The sequence below is a fragment of the Abrus precatorius genome, unplaced genomic scaffold, assembly GCF_003935025.1.
Source record: "Abrus precatorius isolate BTA unplaced genomic scaffold, Abrus_2018 Scaffold10, whole genome shotgun sequence".
NCBI classification, from domain to species: domain Eukaryota; kingdom Viridiplantae; phylum Streptophyta; class Magnoliopsida; order Fabales; family Fabaceae; genus Abrus; species Abrus precatorius.
In genome coordinates, this window is record NW_020874292.1 from 28,794,140 (window position 1) to 28,807,137 (window position 12,998).

At 25.5% G+C, this 12,998-nt stretch overlaps 1 protein-coding gene across 1 annotated transcript; it reads left to right on the forward strand.

Moving 5' to 3' along the window:
• The first annotated feature begins 11,006 nt into the window (after positions 1-11,006).
• LOC113852793 (BOI-related E3 ubiquitin-protein ligase 1-like) lies at positions 11,007-12,723 on the forward strand. Its single transcript, XM_027483164.1, has 3 exons — positions 11,007-11,203; positions 11,329-11,665; positions 11,897-12,723. Exons 1-3 carry the CDS (start codon positions 11,145-11,147, stop codon positions 12,428-12,430), a joined length of 930 nt encoding a protein of 309 aa, XP_027338965.1. The 5' UTR covers positions 11,007-11,144; the 3' UTR covers positions 12,431-12,723.
• The last annotated feature ends 275 nt before the right edge of the window (positions 12,724-12,998 follow it).

Below are 12,998 nucleotides of genomic sequence, written 5' to 3' on the forward strand. Positions count from 1 at the left end.
ATTCAACTTGTTTTCCCCTTATTTCTGTTTTTCTTTAATGGCTTCTGCATAAGAGCATCATTCGAAGTTTTTCTTCCTAGGTGGGGTTTTACTCAAATAGCTTTTTCTATCTAAAGTTTTAAATTATCTTTGGGAATATATATTTATAACTTGTTTAAGACTTTGTAATTTATTTACGTGGTTAATAAGTTAGTATGGTTATTTAATAAATAAAAATTAAATATTGTATCTTTTGAGAGTTAATTTATGAAAAAATATTAATTAAATTAATTCGTTAATTTTTATGATTATAATTTTTTAATTAAATTCTTAATGATTAATATTGTTGTATATTCTTTAAGTATCGATAACGTGATATTTTTATGTAATTTAATAATCAATGTTTGTTCACATTTTTTATTTTTTTATAGTTATCTTTTATAAATATTTTCTTCAAATTTATAAATCACATTATTACTGTGATTTTTTTGGTATTGAATTATTGTTAATGTATTTAGATTTTGCATGTTGGTACGTATAATTTTAAAACAAATTTTCTTTTGATCTTTTGTTGTTTTATTGTAATAAAATATTTATATACACTTAGTCTAAAAACTTGAATTTAGATTAAAATAGATAGACTCCAAACTTAAAATTTTTGAAAAATAATTTTCAAGATTTTAGGAGTGATTTAAATTTTTTTTAATTAGTTTATGATGTTTTTCAATTTAGAATGTTGCTGTCTATTGAACATGCGAGTATAAATATAATTGAAAGATATGTCCATAACAAAATTTATCACCTAACAATAATAAGATTTAGGAATTTAGATAAATTTATCTATGAAAAATTATTATAAAAATAGAATTAAAATAAAATAATTAATAAAACTAGAAATGTAATATCATTAATATTTAATAGTTATATAATAATATTAATTGTTAAGAATTTAATTAAAAATTTTCAATTATAAAAAATCAATTAAAAATTTTAAAATATAAAGACTTAATCAAAAAGGTTTAAAAACTATAGAAATTAATAAATTAATTTAACCAAAAAAGTTTAAAGGTATAATTTATTTGAAAAAGCTTATAAAAAATAACTATAAATTTTTTCTACTTATTTTTATTAAATATATTAATATAATATATTAAAATAATATCTTTCAACTTATATCAATAAATTTTTAGTCAGTTTTTATACAATAGAAATTATAGTTTCCTTAAGAGCATATAAGTTTTCTGTCAATAAATTAATAAATAAAAAGGAACATAAAAAACTTGTGTCTTTCAAAAATTAGCTTATAATAAAAACTCTAAATAGCACTTAACTTTTAAAGATTAGCTACTAACATTTTCTTTTATTTTTATTTATAAATTTATAAATAATTTATACTAATACAGAATAATATTAACTTATCTCTTGCATTTAATATATTTTAATTAGTTGTATAACTAACTTTATAGATAACTAACTATAAGTTTTAACCTACAAGTTATATAAATTTTCAGTTAACTTATCAATTATAAGTTACAAACTATAAAAAAATTTTAATTAAAGGGTAAAATATATTGGATTATACTTTTATTATTGTTATTGTTTTTTTGTCATTTGTAAGTATTGTTGCAATTTCCTATTAAAGTTCGTCATATTGACATATACCGTGACCTAGCTTGTTATAATAATATAAATTTTCGTCCTCTAAACTTTTAACCACAGAAGGTTCTTTTAATTAAATTAAAATGTTAATGTAAAACCATTTCCATATATATTGCACTTCTAAAAGATTTCACTCTTGGCGTAGTTGAAATAAAATTCATCCCTATAATCACCTTAAAGTGTAAACATTTAAGACAGTTGAATATTTCTAGTAGCTATCTAGTTAGTGACAGGAACCAGCTAGGAAGATTAAATTAATATGGTCTACAATTGAAAAGCTTTATTCATTATACATGTTAAAGATTCATAGCACAAGTATACTAGTTTGTTTTATATGGACAATTATTGGATCACATGTTCCTTTATTCACACCTCTCGAAAAAGAAAAAAAAACTAAGCAAAAATTGAGGAGGCGATACGATTAATTAATGAGATATGATCTTCTTTTCCAAGCAAGACAGCAAAATAAAACACCTAACAAATCATCCAATGCTTCATTAAAATTGAAATATAATGGTTTTTAAGTGGGTATCTTGACTTTCTTATCTCAGCTTAATTTGTTTTTTATGCGAAAAAAATATTATTTTAATGAACATCCAATGGTGAACAATTTAATTAATTGTGATCAAGTTGACATGGCCAGGTTCGGTCACATATATGAAAGCAATGAAGACCTAAAACAGCAAAGCTTAGCAATAGTATATGGCATTAACTTTAGATTAAAGTAACAACCATGTTGGTTAAGGCAGCATCAATAAATAGGAGACATTGGGGTCAAATCGAATTAATCACTTCATCTTGATCAGGTACTGCTATTAAAATAATCAGATCTGTTTTCCTTTTATATTAATTAGGTCGATAATCACTCAATTAATCAGAAGTCCAAATCTTTTAAGGTTTTTGGGGACCCTCTGCTCTCCTTTTGCTTTTGTGCTATAAAAAGCATAGGCACTTTATCAATTGCTTCCGTTTAATTATGATTTAGCTACCCACTTCAAATCTACTCCAAATTTGCACCAAATATTGTGGTCCTATTTTACTCCATGCTAGCTCACAAGATCCCATGAAGATCCCTACTAATTTCCCCCCCACAGAAATAAATAGCAAGATGTTGTTTTATGTTCTTTTATCTAAAAGCACAAATGGGTTATTTTCTTTTATATTCTTTTTATCTGAAAATTTCCCACTTAAACCATAGGTTTGAAATTTTAAAACAATGCCTTTATTGTTTCTTGAATATAATGATAGGAGATCCAAATCTTACAAGATCACATGGTCAGTGAAAAATTGAACAAGGGTTATGAAAGAAAATCATATGCGCTGTTAGGAAGAAAATCTTATAATATTTGCCAAATATTTTGATTAGAAAATGCGAAGAAAATAAGAAGATCTAGAATACAAAGCTACTTCCAGAATATAATCAAACACACGAAAATTCCATTCACCTCCCCTCACCCTCTTTCAACATCAAAATTATATACATCTTATACGCGGTTCACAACTTTGACAATTTTTAGAATCACCAAGGATCTTCAAAACTGGTTGGCATATGAATACAGCCATAATTTGAAGAAATGAAAGAAAAAGTAAAACAACAATTGTCGATCATCAGTGGCAATTGATGCTTCTCCAAACTTCAAAGCAAAATTTACGTTACTTTTAGAAATTAGTGTTGATGGGAAATATGATTATTTAATGGGCAATTGGAAAAGTTACGAGTGTTCTTTCCACGTTAATGATGAAATGGACATTCAAAATAAATAAAGTACATATACATATATATATGTTAATCTGGACACACTTGACATTTTGTGTCATGTCTATATATGTGTTTTCAAGCCCACATGTAACAAGCAACTGCAACCAAACTTTGTCTCTGCAATTAGGTTTTGGAGCTGTCATTATAAAGGACAAGATTGCTTCAGCTACCCAAATTAAAGCATCTCACGCCTATATACAAATTATTTCAATCTTCAATCCCAGATACGGTTATGGAAATTTTATATTGCAATTTAATAATTGTACGAAGCTCTCTTCGGATATTTCCTTGAGAACAATGCTGACATGCCTAGGGGCAATCAATTAAATAACATACGGAGCATACACGAGATAGCAAAATTAAAAAAAAGAAAAGAGTGTAGTGTTTTGAAAAGGGTCATTATCTTTAGTATTATTATAATATACTTCATCTAGTTGTGTGCTTTCTTTGAAGTACATGAACTTTTTATGCTTTTCTTTTTGTAATAAATAAAGATTAAGATTCTTTCATTGTATATGATACCATTGTTTACTTCCAAGGTGGTTAAAGGTTAATTAAGTATAAAAATAGTTTTTAAAGGGTGTATGACATATTTTGATGATGGAAGAAAGCAATAAAAGAGGACATGGAAAGGAGAGAAGGGTGATGGGAGAGGTGGATGTGGGAATCCATCTGTCTACATTTATGTTTTCTTTTTTTGGTTAGCCACTCCTTTTCTTTTCTTTCTTTTATCCTCTATACAAACCTTTTCATTCATTGTGCGTGCTTGTGGGGCAATTTAAGAATTGGAAATGTTAGATGGCTTCGGACAAGGTGGGTGAGTGTTCCTTTTTATTCAACCTATATACTCGTCAACATTTTTTATATTTTTATTTATTTGCAATACCTTACAAAAGCAATCAATTTTGCAGGCAGAACATGATATGTAGGTTCCATGTTAGTTGAAACTTGAAAGTTTGATGATGAGATCAATTTATTCATAGGATGGGAGAGGTGCTCCTTGTTTGTTTCCATGAAAAGGACAATTGAATAGGTGCCCTTTTCCATGAAATATCTTACTTTAAAATCTATTTCTAACCTTATATCAATTTTATTTAGACTTTTGTTAAGATATGAGCTAGCTAGTTTCAAACATAAGATTGAATTTTCTAGGAAAAATAATGCTGATTTGTTGACATCTCTTTAACAGGTGTCCCAAAAATCAAATATCCACGACTTTACGGATTAATTTCATTTTTTTAAATAATATAATTTTAATTGTAATGCAATATTTTGAAATTGAAAATTATAATCGTGACAAGCACGCAGCACATCGGGGAATAATGAAGTTTTGAGATTTTCTCGCCTAAAACCTTGCTATCATGATAGATTCTTGTGTTTGACCAATTGAACAAATGAAGGTGAATTATACGATGACATCTCCACTGAAAAAGAGATTATGCAAAAACATGCAATCAAAGTAGCATTGCATACTTTACAAGTCTACCATTCGTATTGGTTCAAACTGCATTTTATTTTAGAAGAATACTTATTACTTTGACGTTTAGCTCATTGAAGGCTTTGCTTTAAAGTTTTAATGGATTTAATATTCAAATATTGATTGTGTAACCTGGAAAAGATGAGATTGGAATAATTGCATGTTAGGTGCTTCAAAATCCTAGCTTCAATTAACCCCAATTTTCTAAATGTTGAAGTATACAAAGCTTGATGACTCTAAAGATTAATTTATAAGTGTTTGGAGGTGATTAAACTAATCATATGAATTTATTTTAGTTGGGCACTGGTTTTAACTTAAATTTAGTTATTACATTTTTAAATTAATGTACATTTTAAAACTTAAAATATTGATCATTAAAGATAAATGACTGATTTTTAGAATCATATTTCACCTGATAAAAAGTGTTTTACTTTTTATATCAATAAATAATAAAATTTTTAATTTTTAAAACATCATATAAATTATAAAAAATATAAAATATTTTTTTCAAATTTATAGGTACTATAACAACTATTTTATATTATTTTGTTGTCTTTTTTATTCGAAACATAAATGTAGAATTTTTAGCACCAAACTTGTTTTGGTAAAAGTTGGTTAAATTTTAAGCTTTTCTGCTTATAGCATGTGTACGTTCAAATATCAATTTAGTGGTTTTGTTTGCATTCTATAATATGCTTCCGTCACTTTCATAGTGGTCCATCTACTTAGCATACATACGTTTTCGGCTTGCGCAGTCATGTTACCTTGAGCCATAAGAGGGATGAAGTTAACTTCTTTATTATTAATTAAAAATATGAAAAAAATATTAATTTAAAAAAATATATTAAAATTTACGTAATTTTTATAATTTTTAACTAATAATAAAAAATTATTAAAAAAATATATGTTCTTAGCAATTTTTTTTTTATGTAACTATCTTTTGAGGTAATTGGCCTAACCTAATAATAAGTCACTGAAAAATAAGTGGGGCAGAGAATAAGATATGTAAGATTATGTGCGTTTCTTTTAAAAATTTATAGACTTTATACAGTGAATTTATTCTATGCTTTCTTTTTATAACATCTAATGATTCTGCTCCATAGTAGAGTGGGTTATGCCTAGCACATTTCTAGGTAAAGCCAAGCATGGGCATCTATATATTTATTGAATTTTAGCAAATTGTAGCACATTATCAAACCCTTTGCTAACGTAACAGAAAAAGAAGAAATGGATGCACTTTAACATGTGCCAAAACATTTTTTACTTTATATATCAAAATTTATATAAATTAAATATTATGAGTATATATGAGAACATTTTTTATTTTAAGAGCATAAAAAGAAATTAATAGTTACATGATTATTTTAAAAAATCATGTGTATTCATATTTTAATTTTTACTATTTAAAAAAGGAGTGATTTATACAACCTTACATAACTTGTATTTGTGTAAAATTTATCATATGTAACCTATTAATAACTTAAAACAGTCTCACAAAAGATTATCTTAAAAGTAACTCTTTTTATTCAAATTAATCATATGTAATCTATTAATAATTTTTAAAAAAATTATATTTACATTTTCATTAAAATAATCATATATATAAATTTGAATTTTGATAATTTTAGCTAAATTAAAAAGATAGGAAATGATTGGGGCGTGAATTGATGAGAAATAATATTGGTTTTTTTAACCATGGAAGCATGGGTTGGACCTTATTTAAGCAAGAATTTGAAATTTGCACAGAAAATTTCTTTTAAAAGCAATAAATGAAAAACAATTGAAGTTGTCCATTAAACATGAAACATTGACTGGACCTCACAATTGTTCCATATTCATTGTTGACCGTACTCGCGCCCCCACTCACATGCGCTGCATCTTCCCCACACCCGATCATTGACTTTTCACCCACATTTTTTTTTTTATTCCTTTTAGTCTCCCCGCTATATTATTATTATATGAATTTTTATCATGTGTGATTAAGTACAAATTACAAAAATAAATACTAAATATTCAATTAAACCTTATTATGTATACTAACTTATACAAGCACTTTAATTCCGTAAGACCCGTATCATGCACCAAGCACGTGAAGCACTGTCATTTTTAATATTTTTTAATATGTAATTTAAGATATATAATACTATATTTGTCTTTTTTATAAAAACTAAAAAACTAAATTATTAAGATTAAAAAAAATAATTAAGTCAGTTATATTTTTTATAAATATAAATTTTATTTCAAGAATATCTGTAATATTAAATATTAAATAGTGTAATTAGTAATTTGTGTATTTAATGATATTAATAAAAAAAAAGAGTATAAAAGAAATTTAGCAATTAATGCATCTTGAATTTATCATTTATTTCTTATAATAAGGACAAAAAAATATTTTATTTTATTTCTTATAAAAAACACCAAAAGTAATAAAAAATAATATTATAATAAATTTTATTCAAAATTATAATATTTAAATGTTATTAATATATTAAAACCATAATTTTAATCAAAATTTAAATGAATTATTATTATATATTCTTAAATACACCTTAAATAATACCTTTGTTTAATAACCTAGGCATTTTAATCGACAATTGAAGATATTCTCTCAGAGAGGATAAACATCACCAAAGTGAATCAATGTCCAATCTGGTATATTAACATTGACAAAAAAAAAAGAAGGTAGTTTCTTTATTTTTTAAATTATAAATTATTTTTTAATTTATTTAATTGTTGTTTTATAATATTAATAAATAATTGAATATTTTTATAAAAACAAAACATTAATTATATTTTTAGTTCATGTATCACAACTTTTACCACAAATAAATATAAATAGTTAAATTTTAACTCACTAAATCTAAAAAGGCAAACACACATTACTCACCCTTTGACAGTCACAGATCATCCCTCAAGTTCGTATTTCTTTTCTCTCATCCTTCTCATCATATGAAGTTTTTTTTTCCTTCTTGTAAAAATATAAACATTTTTTCATACCATTAAAAGAGATATTTTAACTATTTTTATATTTATAATTTTAAGATACGAGTATATAGAAAACATAAAAATGAAAAACAATAATTTATAGTATCTCATATAGTATTATTTTGGTAGTTTGAATAATAAAATTATATAAAAAATTACGAAAAAAAAACATTTCATGAAAATTTGGCTTGAATTATTATAACAAGAATACCATTTTCCTACTAAAATTAGTTTAAAAAAAAAAACTACAAATTTTAACTAAATATAAATTAACCAATCATGCCCGAGCTTAACATAGGATACTGCTTTTGGTCTTACCTGTTTAACAAATAAATAAAATTTATGATTAAATTTAAAGTTTTATATCATTTTTTATAATAGAATAAATAAAATATTGTATTAAAATAAAAATATAATTTTAATTGATTAATAAAATTAACAACACCAACGCTTTTTCCTTAAAAAATATTATAATTAATTAAAGTATTAAATTTTGAAAAATAATTATAATATATAAATATATTTAATTTAAAATATATTAACATATTAATTGATAAAAATAAAAATATTTAATATTTATGAATAATAAATATAAGAAAAATAATAAACACTGCTAAACTCTATAAAATATCTTAAATATAATTAAAATTTATTTATTTTACACTATTATCTAATTATGTAGTCTTACATTAAAAAAATATTAACTTTTGTAGTAAGTAATTTAAAAAAATATATATATATAATCTAACTCTGATAATGTTATTAGATATAGGAGTTTTTGTATCATCATATAATTATATTATATATTTCTGTGAGTATAACTTATTTTTAATTTCCAATAAATAGGTTATCAATTCAGTCTTTCGAGCATTAACTTTATCAATTCAACCATTAAATTTCAAATCACAGATAATTTTATATTCAGATACTTTTACCACATATCACAGCTCATTAACAACACCAGACCAAAATAATTTGATATTTTAAATCATATTTAGTTTGCATTTTCTTTTCTATAATTAATTAAAAAAATTTATTCTATTTATTATTATTTTTTTGTTATTGTCGTTTAGTATTGGAAGAATAATTAATGTAAAAGTGTGTGAACGTGTGTATCAAAATTAAATAAAAAATAATTAACGAAGTTAGTCCGATTAATAAGCGGTTCAGTATTGTTTAAGTAAGGTCTCAAATTCAAGTTCTTATATATATTCAGTGATAAGCTTATCCATCGCATTCAGGTAAATGACTTGGGTTAAATTTAGATTAAATTGGATGAGAAACTAAAAAAATAAAAAAAAATCAAAAAATTATCAAAATTAATAAAATAATATATTAAATATTTATTTATTCATTTAACGTTAATTTGTTAAAATATAATGGGCTGATAAAATATTAATTATTATTTAAATGGTATAAAGTTTTATAATTTGATCTAAACACTAATTGTTAGATTAAAAATTATATCACATAGGACATTCCTTTTGGTCTTACAGATTAAAAAAACATATTAAACGTAATTAATGTATTAAGTTTGAAAATTTAGTTATCAATTTAAATGTATTTGATTTAAATTTAAATTTTGTTATCATATTAATTGATAAAAAAATTTAATATATTTGAATGATAACTATAATAAAAGTAATAAATATTGTTAAACATTATAAAATATCTTTAAATATAATTAAAATTTATTGTGAGAGTAAATATACACTGTCATTCAATTATTAAATGTTAAATTAGGGAAATGATTAATTTTTGTAATAAAAAATTTAAAAATATATCTGCCATATATTTTAATTATTTGAAAATATAAAATTTATTTAACTCTGAAATTATTATTATTATTATTATTATTATTATATCATATAGTTATAGGATATTATTTATTTTTTCTATAAAAAGTTTCTTTGTAGATTACAAGGTGATTTTATGTAGGTTATTTGGAAAAATATTATAATAAAACAAATGTATTCTTAAGTATTTTTCATAACATTATCTTCTTGTTGGTGAAACATGAAAATTAAACAAAAACCCGATTTAATAACAATATTCATTGTTGAATTATCATAATGTTATGCAAAAATTTAAGTAATTAACGTGTTAAATTGAAACGAATCAAGATATTAAATTGTGGTAAAGTTCATATTTAAACATTTCAAGGGTTAAAATTATTTTAGCTCTTTTTGTTAATTCTAATACACCAATGTACACCGTTAACTAATTAAAGTACATCATAAATAAACATTTTATATAATTATTATTATAAAAATAGATTTTTATTACAACGTGGATGATTAAATAATAATATATTTAAATTAAATTAATCTCATGGTTCAATTTAAAAACTAAATATAATTGTTGAGAGATGGCCAGATGATTTACAAGAATTTATATATGTGATGATTCCTTAATCAATGACCGAATTATATTAAAAAGATGTCTGTTTCAATATTTGATTAACGCAGGCTCATATTTTCAGATATTAATTTAATATGTATCAATAACCGTTTATTACGTTTGCATACAAATATAAAAAAAGAAATCATAAATATTTGAATTTCTTAAATTTAACTGATTTGATATATATAATTGTCTAAATGAGCTTATGAAATAAATAATTTTATTTGAAGTAAACTAATAAAAAAAAAATGATAAAGTGATACCAACTTGTAGACGTGAGAATCGGGAAGAGTTTGATTGATGAATTGTGCTTCAAAAAATGCTCCCAATGCACGATATAGACATGAGGAAGCTGTCAAGGAAATATGGTAAGTACGTAAATGGTGATTTTCTAGGTTAGGAATAAGCCAAAATCATTATTTTATTATTTTTTGTTGCACGTAAAAGAAAATTAAATAAAAGGAAAAGTGAGAAACCCAAATTCCTAAAACGAGTGATTGTAGAAAAAACGTGAAAGCGAATCCTGGAGACCAAAATCTGACATGCCATGTTTCACTCTTTTTTTTATATATATATTATTTTTGGAAAATAAAAGGGGCAGTGAATTTAATATAATTAATTAAATTGTTTATTAGTGTAATGCTCATTCTCCATAAAAAAAATAGGCTGAGATTTTCTCTGTCTAGAAAAGATGCGTTTGACTTTCTATCTCTTAAAAACGCCCACAAAAACCAAAGCCTAAATAAACCTGAATCATTCATTCATTCATTCATTCAGACTCCCTAATACTCAGCCACATCTATTGCATGCTCTTCCTCATCTCCTTCTTATTCTCCCCTTCTCCATCAAACTCACACAATAAGTTAAGGCTAAACAACCTCCATGGCAGTTGAAGCTACTTCCATGATGAATCTCTTGCCTTCTCAGTTACTCACTAATAGGTACTACTCTACCAGAATTTTTATTTTTTTTTAAATTTAAATAATTTTTTTTATGTGTTCTTGTCTTCAAGGTTTCCACTTGTTTTATGTTGTTCTAACCAACGTTGTTTGATTTGTTTATGCAGAGAAATCATCAAACCCAATCAACACTATCACCAATTAAATTCTGATTTTATATACAATGCTCAAATGGATTGTGCTTTGCCTCCAGCAACAACAATGCCTGAATCACTTCTACCTCTGTATCAATCCAATTTTTGTGATCCCAACAAGGCAGACAGCGGTCTCACCTACCATATTCCGCTTCAAAGAAAACGTTCAAGAGACTTCACCAATGAACTAACCTCTCTCCCACCTCAACAGAAGAACAAACTCTCCTCTGAATCATCATTCCTCAACCAAGATGCTCTTTTTCAATTCCAGAATCACCAATCCGAAATCGATCGCGTCCTTGCCCATCATGTAATTATCTATCCTTCAATTCAATCCATGTTTTCCATTTTAAAAAAAAAATTAAACTTGTCCTAAAAGGACAAGAAAAAAAAACCTGTTCATATTCAAAGGTTTTCTGGTGTATTTATAAAAGTAAGTAACTGAAGGTAAAAGTGATAAAATTTCAAACTTTGTCTGGAAAAAAATCACGGGGTGTCTTTAATTTTGTTATTAATTAAATTGTGGTGTTGATTTGAACAGACTGAAAAAGTGAGAATGGAAATGGAGGAACAAAAGATGAGGCAATCGAGGATGTTAATGAGCGCAGTTCAAGACGCAATGGCGAAAAAGTTAAAGGAAAAGGACGAAGAAATTCAGAGAATAGGAAAGCTGAATTGGGCGCTCCAAGAAAGGGTCAGAAACTTGTGCGTGGAGAATCAAATTTGGAGGGAATTAGCACAAACCAACGAAACTACAGCCAACTACCTACGAAGCAACTTGGAACAAGTGCTGGCACATGTCGGCGAAGATCGCGGTGTTGCTGTCGCCGATGATGCTCAATCATGTTGTGGGAGCAATGGGGCAGTGGACGCAGGCGATGACACGGCGACATCGCTGCCGGCGGTTGGCGGTGGTAGTGGTAGGTTGTGTAAGAATTGTGGGGTGAGGGAGTCAATAGTGTTGTTGCTACCATGCAGGCATCTTTGCCTTTGCACAATGTGTGGGTCCACAGTTCGCAATTGCCCAGTGTGTGACTCTGGCATGGATGCTAGTGTCCATGTTAATCTGTCTTAGAACAACTTTTTACATAGATTTTTGTTTTGCTGTAGAATTTCGCTGTAAGAGTGTAGACCAACACAAACTAAAGAAAAAATAGTTTTCTTTTTCTTTTTTGTCAAAAGGACAGAGTTAGAGAAAAAGAAAAACAAAAACAAATAGATTTTAGAATTCTTTTGTTCATATTTCATAATTCAATCTTTTCCTTTTAAATTTTTTGATTTATTTAATGGTTAATTATGCAGGTAGTAATTCTCTTATCAATTACTGGTGTTTACTGTATCAATATTTGCCTAAAAAATGTTTTGGGTATCAGTGATTTTTTCAAGTTAGAATGCATTATGATTTCAATCCGTGTTAAGAAGATAAGTTATCAATCACTTACTTTGGCCTCTTGCATAAAGAAAAAGGAAAATGTATACAATTGTTATTTAATGTAAAGAAATTCTATATAATGTATTTTTACATGTTTCCAAGCACAGCCATGGTTGTGCTAATAATAACCTATATGTCCTAAGTAAATTGAAGTGTAATAGTTAGTTTGTTATGAAGTAAGGGATGGTTTGAGCTTAGAAATTGAGAAGAA